At 41.2% G+C, this 19,709-nt stretch overlaps 1 protein-coding gene across 5 annotated transcripts in view; it reads right to left on the bottom strand.

The window, feature by feature from the left end:
- Positions 1-8,488: 8,488 nt before the first annotated feature.
- Positions 8,489-19,709, bottom strand: part of LOC112218694 (casein kinase I) — a 69,253-nt gene continuing 58,032 nt past the window's right edge. The window contains exons 11-14 of one of the 5 annotated variants that reach the window (XM_024379721.2): positions 18,842-18,955; positions 16,868-16,971; positions 14,285-14,308; positions 8,489-13,672 (exon numbers count right to left, since the gene is read on the bottom strand). In XM_024379721.2, the coding sequence (XP_024235489.1) occupies positions 13,621-13,672; positions 14,285-14,308; positions 16,868-16,971; positions 18,842-18,955 (294 nt within the window). In that variant the 3' untranslated portion in view covers positions 8,489-13,620. The remainder of the gene's footprint in view (positions 13,673-14,284; positions 14,309-16,867; positions 16,972-18,841; positions 18,956-19,709) is intronic. The other 4 variants (XM_024379723.2, XM_024379722.2, XM_024379724.2 and 1 more) reach the window with 4 other exon arrangements.

Genomic DNA, 19,709 nt, shown 5'->3' with positions numbered 1-19,709 from the left:
ACTGTACCGGGCCAAACAGTAATAATCTCCTCCGGTCACTGTAAAGGGAGGAAGTCTTGATTTAAGGGGAACCTGTGGATATAAATAGTGCAAATCAATGCAACTGTCATTATCTGGCATTCCTGCTTTCGTGAACAGCTTTACCATACTGGCCTAACCTCCTCTACCCGGAACCGTACTAGGGTGTCGACCAAAAACAGGTCATATCCAACATACCATAACCCTAGAACCTCTTTCATGACTTTTTAAAGGGTAAGGCGTATCTTTATGCAATACATCCCTCTCTCCGGATTACAGTCAAAAACTCTCACCTTCACTATACTCCACCTCCTTCCATACTGGGTGAGTGGATTCATATAACCCTCTCTCTCTGTATGAGCTGGGACCTGCACTGATATATACCATAATGGCTCAGAGTCCTAGACTGCCATGTAGTTAGAGACCCCATTTGGTCTACATAGAACTCCATTGAGACATCCTTCCCAACCTCTAACTTACTGTCTACCCAGATCTAGGGATCTCTTATGCTTGTTTTGGAACAAAATCCTCATCGTCTAAACCATGGGTCAAATTACCACTCTCCTTCATACTCAGGTGGGACGTGCTGTATCAGGAATATGGCACCCACGATAAGACAGCTCAGACAAACAGCCCTCTGATGAAGCCCCACCCTTTTCCTGGAAAACATATCATCAGCAAGAGGCCAAGACACACTTTCACTTCTATGAACGCTCACAGCTGGGGAAAAGTCGGGTATAAGGGAATCTTCAGTAGGAGTTTGACACCTTATCTACAGTAATTTACCATCCCTAAGAACTGCAACTTATTTTCAGAAATAATTTTTATGCTTATAAAATCGCCTTTCTATCATGTATTTTCCTGCCCTATTGGCTTAATAACGGTGTCCTGTCCAAACCTCAAAGGACCATCCTCCCCCATTTATTATCGATGATTAATATGATTTCTGTTCCTGTTGCAGTACTATAAACTCCATTATAATAAATTTACTTTAAAAACCCAGTATCTCCCATGACTACAAATTCATTATTCAAATGGCTCCCCCCTGTGGCTGATCAGACCAACTGGGAGAGCCATGGCAGCTTGGTCAAAGGTTCACCACCCCTTTACATTCGTTTTCCATACCATATTAAAGAACCCTTTACCTTTAAACATGTTTATTCACTTGTCTAATTAAAACTCAGAAAATAAAACTCCTAATATTCCATATGTGAGTGTACCCCTTTAAGATATCTTGTCTCTGGGAACAGGGAAATCCCCCAAACGTTTACTACAAAAACAAAACCTAATAATTATGATAATCCCTTCAAATCATTTGTTTTAAATTTCCTCAATGTTTCATGTAACTCATTCAGTCTATCTCCAAATTGTCGCCCCAAAATACTCTATACCCTGCCATTACACTCAAACAATTGTGATAAACGTGCACTGTCCCTTTAAAATAAAACATTCCCCAGCCAGCCATACCCTATTGTAGACATTTCATTGTTCCCCGTAATGAAAACAGATCATGTTTAGAATACGTTAACTTCTTGTTCGAATTCACTGGCGTTACCTAACCAAAAATCAATACCCGGGAAACAACCACAACTTTTTACGATTCAACTGTTCTTACCTCCCTATATTATAGCCAAATATAGCCCAATGGAACACCCAGCAATTCTGTTGCTAGCTGTAGCATCTTTTCAGACTATCCTTACGATATTCAGCTCCTTTAAAAAAAATGTATTTGGAACTTTTAGCCACTTTTGAAAAGTAACTCAAAGCTATAATGCACGCATTTTCCCTCTAAATGCCACAACCCATTTTCCTCTGTCATAATTTGAGGAACGTTGTTGTGTAGTCAACGTAATGACGCCGCAAGTCAGCCTGCCTCTTGTAAAATATATATTCCCTATTCAAATTGAGTTCTGCTTTAAATTCTATCGAAAAAGTAAAACCACCCGATTTCTCAACTTTCTATACCCCAACATTTAAAAGTACCATGTTCTGTGCTTATATCGTATGTCAGTCGATTCATAAAAAAATATAACATCCTGGTGGCACAAAACTTTATCGTATCTCTCCGTTATTCCCTAAAATTAATCAGGTTTAGGTGACTTTCTCTTCTATGATACATTTATTTAAATACGACTCCCATCTCAATACATTATTCCAGCAGATTATTTTGGGCAACATACCGTATTATATCGAAATTGTCTCGCCATTATTTAGAATGAATTCTTCTCTCAATTCCACCTAAACAACACATTAAAAACATTCAGTTCATATCTTATACAAACACTAGCGACCGTATTTTTCCAGGCAAAACATACAAATAGATGAATTAACATCTAAAATCTATTTTAGTCTATCGGTGTCAAAGCTGAGATACGAACCTTAGTGTCCCGCTATTGAAATGACTGAGTTTCCCCGCCAATAACTATATTATTATAATTGTCTGTAGTCGCAAACTCCGGCACCGAGACTTCCCAGAAAATAGTCCTAAATTAAACCCTTCCTGACTATTTTAGTAGTATCAGCTTCTATTCAGGGTCCATCATTATCTTTGTCAGATTTTGACTTTGGGCGCCTCCCTTCCTTTTCCTTTGTTGTCAGCTCCCTTCCTCTAAATATATCCTAATTGTATTTAGCCCCTCTGCCCGTTGTTTATCTGTCTTGTCTCCACTAACCCTATTTATTTGTTTAATCATTGATTCCAGTTTTTCTTTATTGAAACGTTCATCAAATTCGTACTTACTCCTCCATGTCTGGCTAAAATAGGTGTTCCTCTTATCATCTTCCTGCATATATTTCTATTTGTGTTTTCTCCCTTATGGAAACCGTATCAATAGCTTTGACTGTTGAATCAGATATTAGGTCTTACCTAATACAACTATAAGCCCAGGGGTCGTAAATCCCTAGTTAACATCTGATATCAGGTTGTGTCGGAGGGCTTTTATCGTACACTAATATCGTTATCTCACGCCACTATTTTAGGTTTTCTCACCTGGAAATTCTTTTGGGCTGCATGTCCCGTCTTAATAACCCCTCTGGCCTCCAAGGCACCCGGATCTATCAAGCTAGTTTGTTTATGGTGTGCATTCTCTCCTTCGTTTTCTCCTTTGTGGAAACGTTGTCTATAGCTTTGACTCTCGATCAGATACCATGTCTCACCCTTACAACTATAAGCCATTACCCAGGGGTCGTAAATCCCTAGTTAACCTCCTATTTCATGTTGCCTCATAGGACTTTTAAAGTAAACCAATATCTTGTCTCACTTCGCTATATTAGGCTTCCCACTCTCATGGAACCTCTTGTCTATAGATTTGGCTTTTATCCCATTCCTCTAGAGTTTGGTTTCCCTCTCCTCCTCATTTGGACTGCATGTCCCGTCTTAATAACCCCTCTGGCCTCCAAGGCACCCGGATCTATCAAGCTAGTTTATTTTTGGTGTGCACGGTACCTCAGGTTAATCTTGAACCTGCCAGGGTTATAAATAACCCAGTGTATATCGGTCATACACAACCCATTGGATCTGTTTGGAATAGCAAAGCTCCTATTGGGAAAAGCAATGTTCGTTGGATCAAGTCACCATCGGTCTGGGGTGTACACCGGCCTGGTCTTTAACCTCAATTCAGAGGCCAGGTCTTAAATAACGGGACCAGACCCGCTTGTGCACGATTTTCGGCGTACGACCTTCAGATGACAGAGACGGGTATTTTAGATCCGGCTCGAAGGACCAATTGTTACAGGAATTAAATTCCTACATGTTTTAATACCCAATTAAAATTAAACACTCTGTCAATTCCTAAGAATTTGTAAGACTCTTATTTGCATAAAATGGACAGAGACCAGTCTCAAAATCAAATCAGCAGCGTTTATTCTCGAGAGTACTGAACATGATACAGTTTACCACAGGTTATAAACTGAAAATGTCGTCATTAGTTTTCGTACTACCCCATCTCATCTCCACTCCAGTACAATGGCTGTATAGTTCTCAGGACTTCCCACATAGTCTCCCCCAAACTTAGATAATTTATGACCCGAGCCAAGGTCTGCCTGTATAGATAAGCATTCTAGCCAGTCTGACGATAAATTAATTCATTTCTACCAAGGAACAGACAGTCATTGTTCTACTTCTTGATTATAATTACACACATCATATTCAGTACTAGGATTAAAAGAAAATTCATACATCTATACAGTAACATAATAGTATTCTGATTAGTCAGTCCTGATTGAAATGTATACATAATTAGTCATTATTGATAAAAAAATCCCTTAACACAAACGTCACGCCAGTGTAAGCAGACGCCAAAAACAGCCCTTATTTTAAGTGTTTCTAAAAAATGAATGGTGGAAAAACACTTGGAAGCAGTTCCCTATTTGACTGCTAGGTTTTGGGGGTATTATGACTCATACTGTGGTACTCTATAGCCGGTGCAGCGAAATGCTTATGTTATTGGCTCCTCACGGGGTCTGTAGTTACACCTCTAGCACTGAGATGCAGTGACTTAGGCCTCTGAGGCACTCGGGAGCCCAATGTACACCAGATAAATTTACACAAGATATACTAACAATGTTATGTACAGCAGTAGATATACAGTGCCTTGCGAAAGTATTCGGCCCCCTTGAACTTTGCGACCTTTTGCCACATTTCAGGCTTCAAACATAAAGATATAAAACTGTATTTTTTTGTGAAGAATCAACAACAAGTGGGACACAATCATGAAGTGGAACGACATTTATTGGATATTTCAAACTTTTTTAACAAATCAAAAACTGAAAAATTGGGCGTGCAAAATTATTCAGCCCCCTTAAGTTAATACTTTGTAGCCCCACCTTTTGCTGCGATTACAGCTGTAAGTCGCTTGGGGTATGTCTCTATCAGTTTTGCACATCGAGAGACTGACATTTTTTCCCATTCCTCCTTGCAAAACAGCTCGAGCTCAGTGAGGTTGGATGGAGAGCATTTGTGAACAGCAGTTTTCAGTTCTTTCCACAGATTCTCGATTGGATTCAGGTCTGGACTTTGACTTGGCCATTCTAACACCTGGATATGTTTATTTTTGAACCATTCCATTGTAGATTTTGCTTTATGTTTTGGATCATTGTCTTGTTGGAAGACAAATCTCCGTCCCAGTCTCAGGTCTTTTGCAGACTCCATCAGGTTTTCTTCCAGAATGGTCCTGTATTTGGCTCCATCCATCTTCCCATCAATTTTAACCATCTTCCCTGTCCCTGCTGAAGAAAATCAGGCCCAAACCATGATGCTGCCACCACCATGTTTGACAGTGGGGATGGTGTGTTCAGGGTGATGAGCTGTGTTGCTTTTACGCCAAACATAACGTTTTGCATTGTTGCCAAAAAGTTCAATTTTGGTTTCATCTGACCAGAGCACCTTCTTCCACATGTTTGGTGCGTCTCCCAGGTGGCTTGTGGCAAACTTTAAACGACACTTTTTATGGATATCTTTAAGAAATGGCTTTCTTCTTGCCACTCTTCCATAAAGGCCAGATTTGTGCAATATACGACTGATTGTTGTCCTATGGACAGAGTCTCCCACCTCAGCTGTAGATCTCTGCAGTTCATCCAGAGTGATCATGGGCCTCTTGGCTGCATCTCTGATCAGTCTTCTCCTTGTATGAGCTGAAAGTTTAGAGGGACGGTCAGGTCTTGGTAGATTTGCAGTGGTCTGATACTCCTTCCATTTCAATATTATCGCTTGCACAGTGCTCCTTGGGATGTTTAAAGCTTGGGAAATCTTTTTGTATCCAAATCCGGCTTTAAACTTCTTCACAACAGTATCTCGGACCTGCCTGGTGTGTTCCTTGTTCTTCATGATGCTCTCTGCGCTTTTAACGGACCTCTGAGACCATCACAGTGCAGGTGCATTTATATGGAGACTTGATTACACACAGGTGGATTGTATTTATCATCATTAGTCATTTAGGTCAACATTGGATCATTCAGAGATCCTCACTAAACTTCTGGAGAGAGTTTGCTGCACTGAAAGTAAAGGGGCTGAATAATTTTGCACGCCCAATTGTTCAGTTTTTGATTTGTTAAAAAAGTTTGAAATATCCAATAAATGTCATTCCACTTCATGATTGTGTCCCACTTGTTGATTCTTCACAAAAAAATACAGTTTTATATCTTTATGTTTGAAGCCTGAAATGTGGCAAAAGGTCGCAAAGTTCAAGGGGGCCGAATACTTTCGCAAGGCACTGTATTAGAGTGAGCTATGCCAAGAATCTAGTATATAAATAAATGTGGGGTGTATAAACTGTAAATAAAATGAAGTATTCAGTGGCCATTTTAGCATGTAACAACACTAAACAATGCATTAATTGCACTATAACAATGACAAATGGTGTCCGCATTCTGTTAGGGCCTTCATAAAGCTGTCCAAACATCTGACCACTGCTACAACTGGCTATCAGCGGAGCCTTGTCTGGCAGCGAAACAGTTCATTCATTCTCATTTACTGCCTTTAAAAAAAAAAGCATAGCCGATATGGCTGACTTGCTTGAACAAATGTGGATTCTAATGACAATTGAGATGTACAAACTATGGCGTAAGGAGACGACAAGCGGACAAGAGGCAATCCGTAATTTCGATTAAGACATTAAGCGAGCTAGGATGGATGTAACGTTAGTCAATATAACTATTTGTTTAGCTCTAATGAAATGTACAGCAACAGAATTCAGAACATGGGCCGTTCTTAGTGTTCTCCCTGTACACCAAGTCAGAACCGTAGGATAAATAAAGGGGGCATATAAGCAGACAATGAAAGCTCTTACAATATTTGATGATTACATTTCTCTAAAACAGGTAATAGACCACATGTGCACCACCAAGTTAGAACAGTAGGCGAAATTAAGAGGGGTAAATAGACCAAATTATTAGGGTGAGGCACATGGGCTACTAACATCTTACTTCACAACATACACTTAGTATTACTTTCTTAGCTACAGTATACATATCTCCCTGGCATATTACATAATTTATGCAGCAGCATGCAAGACATTTTTGGACTCAGTGTTGTTGTGCTGTGCTCACTTGAACAGGAAGGTGGTGTGGCGGTCCTTTCGTGGGCAAATACTGTCATCAAACTTTGTCATCGGTCTGTCATTCTCTGGATTTATGGTGCTTTCAAGACAAACCAGGTCAAATCATGACGTCGGTGATCTTCAGGTCAGCTCTAGAAACAGGCCAGAGTTCCCGACTTGTATTCCGAGTTGAATGACAGTTCAAAACATTTCCCCCCCCCCCGAGTTCCAAGCTTTTTCCCTCCAAGTTCCAAGTCTTGACAGCATGGCCAATGTATTCAACCTTTTCTGTCCCATGGTGTTGCGTGTGAATGTTTATTATTTTAAGCTTGGAAAAGAGACTCTTTCAGACATGTTTTAAATTCTTAAACTCAGACTTGGACCACAAATCCTCGCCACCAAATAGCAGGCAGGGGAAGCAAAATAGTGATTGCTTTGCCAGTAGATTGTCGACGTGATTCACGATGACTGCTTGTCTGCCTATGGTAGCTATAACGTGATTTTATCTGTGGCCAATGACCTTGACCCTTCTTGGACAGGCACTTCTAATATAAATCTATGGCAGCACCCAAGGTGCTTGAATTTTCAAGCTCTCCCTGCAGATTCTGCAATGACCTAGTGTCCCCATGAGTGATAGAACACTGAGCCAATCACGGCACAATTAGAGAAGATTACCAATGCCTACGCTCTGTATTTTCCACTGGCTGTCCCTCCCCCACAGAAAGCACTGAGCTCGGCTGAAACACCTGCCTTTAGAAAGCAAGAGACCATGTTTGTATGCAACTTTATTCACTCACTACATTTGCCTTTACTTTGTTTGCAAACTGATACGTGACCCATTAATTCCAAAATAACATGCAAAACTGTCAGTGTGGTGAGACCATTTCAGGTCCTTAGTGACGTACAGGCCAAGGAAGTTGAAGCTTTTGACCCTATCTACTGCTACTCTGTCGATGAGGATGGTGCTCCCTGTTGTCCATGATCAGCTCCATTGTTTTGTTGAGGGATAGGTTATTTTCCTGAAACAACTCCGCAAGGGCTCTAACCTCCTCCCTGTAGGCCATCTCGTCATTGTTTGTAATCAGGTCTACCACGGTCATGTTGTCAGCCAACTTGATGATAGAGTTAGTCATGGGTGAACAGGGAGTATAGAAGGGGGCTGAGCACACACCCCTGGGGGGCACCCGTGTGGAGAATCAGTGCGGCAGAAGCGTTTGCCTAACCTCACCAACTGGGGGCGGCCCATCAGGAAATTTGCATTTATTTAGAATCCCAATTAGCACTCCTCCTGGGGTCCAGCAACATTAAGGCAGCTATATACACACAATTAAATATAACATTTCATAACACGTTGTGTCCTCATCAAATGAAACTACAAAAGTTTATTTAAGAATCCGAATAGACCTCAAACTTTGAAGGAAACACTGGGCCAAGAGTAAAGGTTAAGAGAGATTTATTTTACATAAAAAAGGGTGCAAACTTGATTTTCCTTTTAAGTTAGGAGGGAATAAAAAGTATGATTTTGGAAAGTTCCCAAGACACATTTCACTTGAGGTTTCTGGGGGCGAGGGGGGTAGGCATTTTAAGACAGAAAGAGTCGAGACCGTTTGTGTAACAAAACAAAAAACAAACTAAACAAAAAGTTTTTTTTTCACAATTGGAGCCCTTAACCAGGTTAAAGCATTCAAATACATTTTGAAGTAACATTCATGTTTCAACACAGTAATATTCATAATACAATTGTAATACTTGACTCATATTCATAGCTTTGAAACTATTACCAGAACAGGAGACAGCATTGAAAAGGGAGAAAAGAAAAACGGATCAAGAAAATAGACTCCCATTTGAACATAATCAACTTTACATAATTTACAATTGAAAATAATCAGTACAATATTGCAGTCTTGTCTCTAACCACTGGAGGTCTACAGTTTAAGCAACTCTGAACGTAATGTCGGAAAAAATCTACCTCACTTGAGCAGTCTTTGCAGCTCGTGCCCTACACATTTCTGTGGACAAATGCAAGCAACCATCGATAAATGGTCTCTCCAACACTGAGGAAGTGGAGAGAGTGTCTGGAACGACAGTGAGAATGAAAAAGGAACCAGCAACGATGAAAATGGTCGTTAAGGCCCTGATGGACCCGTTTCATTCAAGCAAGATAGTATTCTTTAAATACACAAAGCATACCAGTACAATAATAATTGTGCTTAAAGCCAATGAGAAAACCTCCGGTTGAATTAATCTACCCCTAGATGCAGAAGGCATGACGAGGATACAACTGGTCAAAGCCATCTGACTCAGTGTCGTCTTCTAGTTGCTGATGGAGAGGGTACAAAGTCATGCCCGCCCCCCCCCCGTAGCATCTAGTTAATTTAGAGGTGACTGTACATATGTACATGTTGCACAAACTGTGGCAAAACATTTCAAGTATGTATTAAAGTAAGTGGTTCCATTAATAAAAAGGAAGTACAATGACAAGAAAACAAGGATGCCAAAACAATAACTTTGGTTGTTGGGATCAAGTAAGAAAAGGTCAAGAATACTTAAATGAAAGAAATTATAATCTGTAATCATAAGCAATATTACTATAGTAGAAGCCTCATGAATTCTTAGTCACGTAAATGATCTAAAGCAAAATAAGACCTTTTATGTAATGTCAGAAATACGCAACCATAGCAATTCTGAGATGGTATGGTTGTTACACAAGCACGGCCTGGGAAGACAGCAGGTAAGCAATAACATGGCAAAAAAAAATATATTTCTGAATGGTTTTCTCCAAAAGCACTTGCAATGACACAGCTAACCCACCAAATGCCAGTGTCTAAAATGGCACCACCTTAAGAGCAGAGAATAGGGCTCATGTCTACAACATGTTAACATTTCAGCACCCTTGGCACCAGAGGAAGGGGAGGTCATGAAGCTGGCACTGGGGGGCAAAGACAAATGAGAGAACAAAAAGTGTGTGCGCGCGCTAGAGACAGTAATGGCTTTTCTCTGAGGTATACATATTCATAGTCAGCGCATCCTGATACAGTGAGTGACATCTCAAACAAACCCTGCCATCGGAGGAGGTTGTGTTAACATGTCATGGAGGAAAAGGAATGTGCAGTGTCAAAATTACCCCCAGTGGGATCAGAAGGCTGCATGGGCAAATATATACTGCCATCAGGGGGCATGTGGGACTCCGGTGAATAAGCCAGTAAAAGTCCTCTGGTCTTCACTAGTTACCCTAGCCACAAAGTCATAAACACACCGACTTCAAAGATTTATGTTCTTAAAAATGTAATTTTAAACCTACCTCTAACCACAATGATAATATTAAGACCAAAAAGTGTCATGCATTTTTACGATATAGCCAATTTTGACAATATGGCTGTGGTAAATAGCGGAAAATACATCCTCTGTCCTCTCAAGAAACCCTGGGGTCAGCACCTCCACGCTGCACCAGTGTCATAGAAAGTTTAAAGGGCTGGGATAAATACAGTCCTTTCTCTCTTCCTTCAAGTAATCACTGATTGGACATGATTAGAAAAGCCATTTCTTTCAACTGTCACGTTCTTTCACTAAGTACTTCAAGGAAGGGAGGAAGCCAACAAAAACAACAAGGTGAAGGAGAGAGAAAAGGAGAGAGCAAGTGAAGGAGAGCGACACCACATAACAGCCTAAGCCTTTTACCCACTTCACAATTATCCTGGTGTGGTCAGCAGCGATGTCTAAAAGTCTGAATGATAGGTGGGTGAATCAACTGACCAATCCATGAATTAAGATCACTCACAAGCACATCATTTAGTCAGACAATGGCATTTGAGTAAATCCTGACATTCCACTACTTGACTAAGACTCGTCCCACATCTTTCAATTCAAGTACATTTGAAATAATTTAAACTGCAGAGATACTTACTCAAGACATACACTTTCAAGGAAGAATACGACATTTGCACACAGTACAAAAAAAAACACTGCTTTGTTACTCAAAAATATACATAGCTTCTGTTTGTCTATCCCTATAAAAGACAGCTAGGGAACTGACTCCAAAGATAAAAACATATCATACAGTATCACACAAGCCTGTGTGTCTGTGTACAAGGGAGTTATTCAATAGAAGCATAAGGAAATTGACAATTCCTCCAGCCTTGACTCAAAGCCACAGAGTTCTTTCCACAATTTCCATAATACACAAGTGAAACAGTGGATAGTATCTAGATGGTAGAGAGCGAGGCTGGCAATCTAACTGCAGTGAACAGTAGGTACAAAATAAGTAGTGCACTCAATCGCTGTTTAAATACTCCCCCCCACCCCCCCATGAAAAAGCAAGATCATTCAATGATAATTTTTTTTTAAATTACAGGACATCATACATTTTCAGTTCACATTGACAAAACAAAATAAATTGAAAACAGACAAGATAACCACTCAGGAGTAAACACTGAGGTTTACCAAAAGGGTAGAATATTATTGTAGAATGTAGCATTTCACAACCTCAAATGTTTTGACTGCAGAGGAACACAAATAAGCAAATCTGAAGAATAAAAAAAAGGTCCTTCACTTCCTTTTACTCTGATGACCTTAGATGACCTGTCACGAGTCACATAAAACTGTTCCTGTATTTGAAATCTTCAAATTCTGCTTTCTCAACCTTGTCTGCACTAAAATTGATTTAAAGTGAGAGACCACAGTGTCATCTCCTAAAACGCAACCATTTCCACAGGCTAAATAATTTTGACCTCTAAGCGGCATTGAGGCAGCTGTATAGTCTCCCTCTCTACAGCTTCCATTTCTTAAGTCCAGGTCTCGAGCGTCGACACCGCAGCACAGCTCCATTTTTTGTTCTAGCCCAGCAAACACACCTGATTCAAAAATAATACTCAACTAATCATTAAACCTGTAATTTCTTGATTCAGGTGTTCCGGCTGGGCTAGAACAAAAATATGCAACACCATAAGGTACCCCAGGAATCCAGTTGAGCAACACTGCTCTATAGGAACCAGACTTGTCAACATGTCTTCTTATTGGCTGGTGTGTTGTTGCAGTGAACGTATGCCTATCCTGATAGGCTCTGAAGAGAGGTGGTTTGATTAAGGCATTACATGGTAAGGCCAGCAGGAGGAGCAGTAGCATCTAAATCAATAGGAGAGCCAAGTCTGTTCTCCTTGTCCCAGATTCAGTACACAGACAGACAGACTGGAGGTAGAAGCCACCCTAAAGTGTATACCTGGTGTCAGTTCATGATAGCCCAATCCTAGCTTTAAACATTGGGAGGTTAAAAAAAAAAAAAAATCTACAAATGACCTTAGATCAGCAGTTGGAAGCAACTTTTCCTAAATCCACACAGACACAAATGTAGGCGTTTGTGGATAACAGGGACCAGTTTACAGGTACTGGCAATGTTACCAAAAGCAATGTGAAATGCAACTCATAACATATCTATTGGTGATTCTCCCCCCCCAAACATTTTTTTTTTGGGCCTGAAATTGAAAAGCTGAAAAGGAGTGGGTGGGTAATAATGACCAGTGCATCAAACATGGATCTGGAATACAAATAATTTTCAGTTAAATCTAAATCTGGTAACATAATAGGTCCTCTGTCCACACACATCCCTTTGGTCACTCGCTGCGGTCTAACATTTTTCTTGCATATCATTGAAATTAGCACAATTGTTTTTAACAAAAACGGAGGCAGAAGGCAAAGTGATTGTTAGTGATTGTTGAGAGGTGAATTGGTACTCATCAGGTTTTTTTCTGGCAAGGATGCATTAGAAAAGTTATTATTTTGGTGTTCCCTCCTTTTCTACCATTTCTTTCTGCTTTGACTACTTATGCCAATCCCAAATCAACCTGCAGACCATTCTTGATAGATTTGAAAGAACCTGTGGCATCTTTGCAGATCTACAAGGGACCATGGAGGTGTCTAGGGTTGAAGCAAGGTTACTTCAAGACTAGGAAGCATCATCTATAATGCCTTCTTCAAAAGACAGTCAAACAGGGCTTAGTGGGAGGAGCTTCATGGTATATGAATCAATTAGCCATTAGGGCACATTCACACATTCAAACAAACATCCACACCTACGTATGTAGACATAAATTTGTATGAACAAAAAGCAAATGGGACAGCTTAAGACCGGCTTTTACTGTGGAGGTGAGTGGGTTTGGAGAGAGAGAAAGAGAGAGACAGACACAAGAAAGAAAGAAAGGTGGTAGAGGTCTATAGACTGGTCTCCTCACGCCCGAAAAGAGAAATGGAGAGGGGAAGACTTGACTTTTGATCTCCACTTGAAAAAAACAAAAAACAAACTGGGGCAGATGAGATGTCCTCAGGCATCCTCCAGTATTCAGAGGAAAGGTCAAAAGTCAAATTTAGTCATTCATCCACCGAGAAGGAAAGAAAAGAAAGGACTTTGTGGCCAAGGTCTTCATGTGTATAGGAGTTCCATTCAGTAGGTCCAGGTCAGTAAGAATCCCATTTCTCTTGTAATAACAAGTCTCTCTCCCAACTCCCTCCCAGAAATGTCCCTTCGTTAGTTTCCTTAAAACTAAATTCGCTCAGCGACACCGGACAGGGTAGCAGATCATTTCTGCCGTGGAGTGTTCTTCCGTTTTCGCTTGAAGAAGCAACAACACCTGAAGAGAAAGGATTAAGAGACAGAAGAGGAAAGTTACTTGACAATCTAGATCTTTCAATATGCTGCAATCACTCCAAACTTACTCAACTTCAAATATGTAATTAATGTGAACATTTAACAGTTATAAAAATGGAGTGCGAGAGTGTGACGTGAGAAGAGCGCGAGCATGTGATGGGGAGGGATTAAACCCAGACTGTATGCTACCCAGCTGGCACAAAACGTTTCCGTAATGTTCTACAATTAGATCGAACAAGGTTGCAGGCAGGTAACGTTGCAGTTCTTTGTGAACCCCATACGAATGCCATCACAAATCCGTTCTTGACGGAGACAAGCACTGTGTGGCTATGGCCTTAAGTCTTTCCAGTTGAGCTACATAATCATACTTCAGCTCCTCTTAGTAGTGTGAAAAGGATATTAGTCACTTCATGTGAGAAGCCTCAAATCCAATATGAAAGCAACATTGTTATTTGTTTTATGGAATGTCAAGGGTGAAGCCAATAAACCAACACAGTGCTAGATATGTTGTCTGGTGCTAGTCTGGTGGTATTCATTTAGTGCTAGTCTGGTCCACTCCCTTTGAATGGCTGATGTGTATGGGAGTGGGACTCACCACAGGTTGAGCATTTTCACGCAGCTACAGAGAGTGTGAGGAGAAAAGACAGATTAATACTGTACAGATCGAGACAGCGATGCAAGATAGTCCTTGTGCAAGGTAGAACCACATGCATGCACACACACAGACACACAAAGAGTGTGGCTAAGGACAATCGCAGTTCATGCAAGGGAAACTAAAACAAAGACAGAAAGGTGAAAGTATGAGGGGAATTTTGTTATTTTTTTTGTTTTAGCTAGAAAGTATATTTTCAGATTCAAATAATCAGAAATTTTAAGAATTTTGCCCCATATCATAATTGAAACTAACTGAACCAAAATGTGTTTTTTTGCAGATTATCAGTTCACCACCCGGTCCTGACAGGTTCCTGCCACAAGAGACAACTTGTTTGGACATGATTTTATCCCAGCTCAGGCAGTTTGATTTCTTGTATCTAATACGCTTTCACGGTACTTCAAACTGGTTGGAATTGGACAGTTAGTCAGTCTCATGGACTGAGCAAGAGTTATAGTAAAGAAATTATCCAAAATACCACTGTCATAAATCGTCTTCTGAGACATTTCTTCAACGTCTTCACTGACATTGTTAACCTCTCCCTGACCCAGTCTGTAATATCTACATGTTTCAAGCAGACCACTATAGTCCCTGTGCCCAAGAACGTCAAGGTAACCTGTCTAAATGACTATTGACCCGTAGCACTCATCTGTAGCTTTGAAAGCCTGGACATGGCCTTCATCTGCAACTGGATCCTGGACTGCCTGACGGGACGCACCTAGGTGGTGATGGTAGGCAACAACACATTGATCACATTGACCCTCAACACAGGGGCCCCTCAGGGTTGTGTGCTTACTTCCCTCCTGTACTCCCTTGTTCACCCACGAATGCGTAGCCACGCATGACTCCATTACCATCATTAAGTTTGCAGAAGGTGGTAGGGTCTGATCACCTACAACCACGAGACAGCCTATAGGGATGTCAGAGACCTGGCAGTGTGGTGCCAGGACAACCTCTTCCTCAACGTCAGCAAGACAAAGGAGCTGATCATGGATTACAGGAAATGGAGGGTCGAGCATGCCCCCCATTCACGTTGACAGGGCTGAAGTGAAGAGAGTCAAGAGCTTCAAGTTCCTCAGTTTCCACACCACTAAGGATCTATTATGGTCCAAACACACAAACGCAGTCATGAGGAGTGCACAATAAAGCCTCTTCCCCCTCAGGAGGCTGAACAGATTTGGCTTGGGCCCTCAGATCCTCAACCATGTCTACAGCATCACCACTGAGAGCATCTTGACTGGCTGCATCCCCACTTGGTATGTCAACTACTTGGCATCTGACAGCAAGGCGCTGCGCAGAGGGTAGTGCGTACGGCCCAGTACATCACTGGGGCAGAGCTCCCTGCTATCCAGGACCTCTACAACAGGCGGTGACAGAGGAAGGCCCTAAGAATTGTTGAAGACTTTAGCCACCCGTAATAGACTGTTCTCTCTGCTACCGCACGGTAAGCGGTAACGATGCACGAAGTCTGGAACCAACAGGACCCTGAATAGCTTTTATCCCCAAGCCATAAGACAGCTAAATAGTTAGTTAAATAGTTAACCAAATAGCTAACTGGACTATCAGCATTGCACTAACTTTTTTTTACTCATCACATATGCTACTGCTACATCCAAACGGCCTCAAGTGCAGACCACGTGTACGGCGTCGTGTGTGTGAGCAGTTTGCTGATGTCAACGTTGTGAACAGAGGGATCCATGGTGGCAATGGGGTTATGGTACGGGCAAGGCATAAGCTATGGACAACAAACAAATTAGCATTTTATCGATGGCAATTTGAATGCACAGAGAAACCGTGATGAGATCCTGAGGCTCGTTGTCGTCCCATTCATCCACCTCTATCGCCTCATGTTTCAGCATGATAACGCACGGCCCCATGTCGCAAGGATCTGTACACAATTACTGGAAGCTGAAAATGTCCCTGTTCTTACATGGCTTGCATACTCACCAGACATGTCACCCATTGAGCATGTTTCTGACAATATGTTTCATGTCAATACCCAGCAACTTCCCACAGTCATTGAAGAGGAGTTGGACAACATTCCACAGGCCACAATCAACAGCCTGATCAACTCTATGCGAAAGAGATATGTCGTGCTGCATGAGGCAAATGGTGGTCATACCAGAGTGACTAATTTTTTGAATTTTTAAAAAAGTTATCTGTATTCCCATTCATGTGAAATCCATAGGTCAGGGCCGAATACATTTATTTCCATTTACCGTTTTCCTTATATGAATTGTGTCTCAGTAAAATCATAGAAATTGTTGCATGTTTATATTTTCATTTAGCATATTATTCAGTGTTTTACTTTTCTATTATCTATTTTCTTTCTCTCTGCATTGTTGGGAACGGCCCGAAAGTAAGCATTTCACTGTTAGTCCGCACTTGTTTACGAAGAATGTGACAAATAAAATTTGATTTGAAAACAACTAAAAAACGAAGTGCTTTCGAAAGGGACAGATGACCAAGCAAAAATGGGGAGAGAGCGAGCTAGCTACGACAGAAGAAAAAGCGGCAGAAACGTACTTGGCCTCATCCACCACCTCCACGTCGGCCTGCGCTGCGATAGAGTGGGAGTGGGCCGTCATTGGGTCATCGGCATTCAGTTCCCCATTGGTGGAGCTGACCACCTGAGGCACATGGGAAAAAAGTCATATCAGCCATGCAAAAATAAAGATAATTCTGCTAGATGACTAAATGCCGACATTGCGTCGTAAGATTAACAAAACACTGTCATGATCATACTATAGCCCAAAGTGTCATGATAACATCTTGTGACAACCAACTTAACTCTGTTGAGTCACATAAAACTGTTACTCATGTATGCATGTTGGCTAGGTCTACTGCTAGCTAACTCAATTTTGTATTAGTTTATTCAAAAATGTGTTTTTCCCCCACTCCAAATACAAACATACATATGCAAACAACTAACAGAAATAAACTACATCCTCTGCCCAGACCCGTACGCTCACACCTCCATCCTTAGTGCCTGCATTATTGTTTGTCACATGGCCTTATATTGTACCGATTTGTTTTTCCTTGGTCGCAGATGCCATTTCAATAATCGATCATTCAATTTTTCCATTGTGTTAATTCATTTCCACGTTGTCATACGTTTTTTCCAGATGAGTGATGAGAATCGTCCGGTCCATTGTGTATCACTATACCCTCATATGCCATGTCTTTAAATATGCATACAGACTGATTAAAATTAAGTTTACATTGTAATACTTCTGACAGCCAACTTTCTAGCTCCACCCATACATTTAGGATTTTATAGCATTCCCAGAAAACATGGATTATTGAATCATTGTTAGTTTTACACTTCAGACATGACTCTGCCGTTGTGCTGTAGAATGTGATTTTTTTTCACTTGTATGATAAATTATATACATTAGTTTATACTGCATTGACATACATCTTCATGAACTGCAATTTCATTAGTTATGCGCCAACTTTCCCCCCCATCTTGTGCCAATATCAGTTATTTTAAGTCTTGGTTAAAATAGTTTTGGTTTTTTTCTTCTAAGAGATTGTCAGTTGGATATGCTCTCTGCAAGGTTTGGTATATATCTAACCTATCATATGAACATTATTTTCTGACTCAAATAAGATTCCCTCAAGGTTGCTCTGATGTTCAAAATATTGTGTGATATATAACTTAAGTTGAATGTATTTCAAATTGGTCAGTCCAAAATGACTTTTTAATTCTGTCATGGAAATGAATGTAATTCCTGTTACCAAGTCATTTGCCGTTTCTATGCCTTTAGTTTATCCATGTGGACCAATTTATCGGTGAATTCTGAAAAGCTATGCTAGCCAACAATCTTAACTACAACTAATAATTTTAAGAAAGCGTAATGCCAGTTGTCATAAGCTGTTATGACATCAGCTCTGTAATGACTGCTTACGGCATCTTGCCCGTTCGGTCACAAACATTACAGTAATACGTAGGCCCTCATGACAGAAATATAAACTAAAGTCAAGTTACTGATTTCCCTCCATACAGCTTAGCCACTTCCAGACATCCATGTGTGGTGTCACTTATGTGGCTCATTAGCCTTTACTCTACTCCCGGTCTCCCTTAATGGGAAAGGATCTTGCTTGAGTGTGAGTGAACATGTGTCTGGTGGGCCTTGTGAACCGGTCTCTCCCTGTCTGCCACCTCCTCAGACTAAATGTCTGCATGCTGCTATGAAAAAGCTGGTCCCTCCCTGTCTTGCTCCTGAACACAACATGTTAATCATCATTGCTGTTGATCAACATACCATAACACCTTCGCATACAGAGTACAACATCTATCTTAAGAGCAAAGAGCGGGTGAAAGCAATGTGGCGAGGGCCCCACCTATGAAGAGTTTCTGCCATATTGCTTTCATCTTTTATGTCCCTTCGTATCTGTGGGCTAGAGGGCTATCAAGGACATAGGCAACGAAGCAGGTTTTTTGGTTTGGAAGCCAGCCACTAAGTAGTAGTCGGTATCTCAGTGGTTGGTGTATACCTGCACAGAGCCCCCATGCCTGTCTGCAGCCAGGTGGGAGCTGCTCAGGTAGGAGGAGTTTGTCTGCCGGTGGGGCTGTGCATCCCATGCCCCTCTGCGGTCTGATGCTGCCGTCTGGTTGGTTGGGGAGGTGGATGGGCAAAGCAAGATGTGGGTGGGCGGTGCAAGTGAGTGAGAGCAGCAGGTGCCAACAGGCCATGCAACGCAGGAAAACAAAGAAAAACAGAGGTGAGACGCATGGCGAAGCTGGGAATACGTGTAAGCAATTGAAAACAACCAGGTCAAAACAAAAAAAGTATGGCAAAATGAGAAATTTAAAGGTAGACTCAGCAAAATGACGTTGCCACGAGCAGCATCGCCGATAACGAGATGAGCGATATGCAGTAGAGCCTCACGTTTCAACACTAAGTTGTTGCGGAAATGAACCCTTAATCTACTTCATATGGCTGAGTCTACCTTAGTTTGATTTCTGATTTTAAAGCAAAACATTTTAGACAGTTATAAGAAACCCTGTATGTATGTTTGACATATTTTTCTGTATTACCATATTTTATAACCCTGATGGCTTTCCTAAGAGACTTGCAATTGTTTCTTTGTCCTGGCTGCATTGATTGAGTAGTCTGGGCCAGCAAGCACTGCTTTATCCCCCCCATGTATCTCGTTCCTTCACTGTTCCCCTGGACAGGACAGGACAGGTTGCACGTGACAGGACATTGAGGGATTAGCTACTAATAAAGTTGTTGCAGGGGTCTTATGCAGTCTGGGAGCTTTCAACTGGTAATTACTGCGAGTTCATTTCAGACTGGTTGTCATGTCCTGTATTGCGGGTCTGAAGTCCTGGCTCAATAAAACTTGTGCTTGGAGATAC

This window comes from Oncorhynchus tshawytscha, linkage group LG19, assembly GCF_018296145.1.
Source record: "Oncorhynchus tshawytscha isolate Ot180627B linkage group LG19, Otsh_v2.0, whole genome shotgun sequence".
NCBI classification, from domain to species: domain Eukaryota; kingdom Metazoa; phylum Chordata; class Actinopteri; order Salmoniformes; family Salmonidae; genus Oncorhynchus; species Oncorhynchus tshawytscha.
This window is presented reverse-complemented; position numbering and strand designations above follow the sequence as displayed.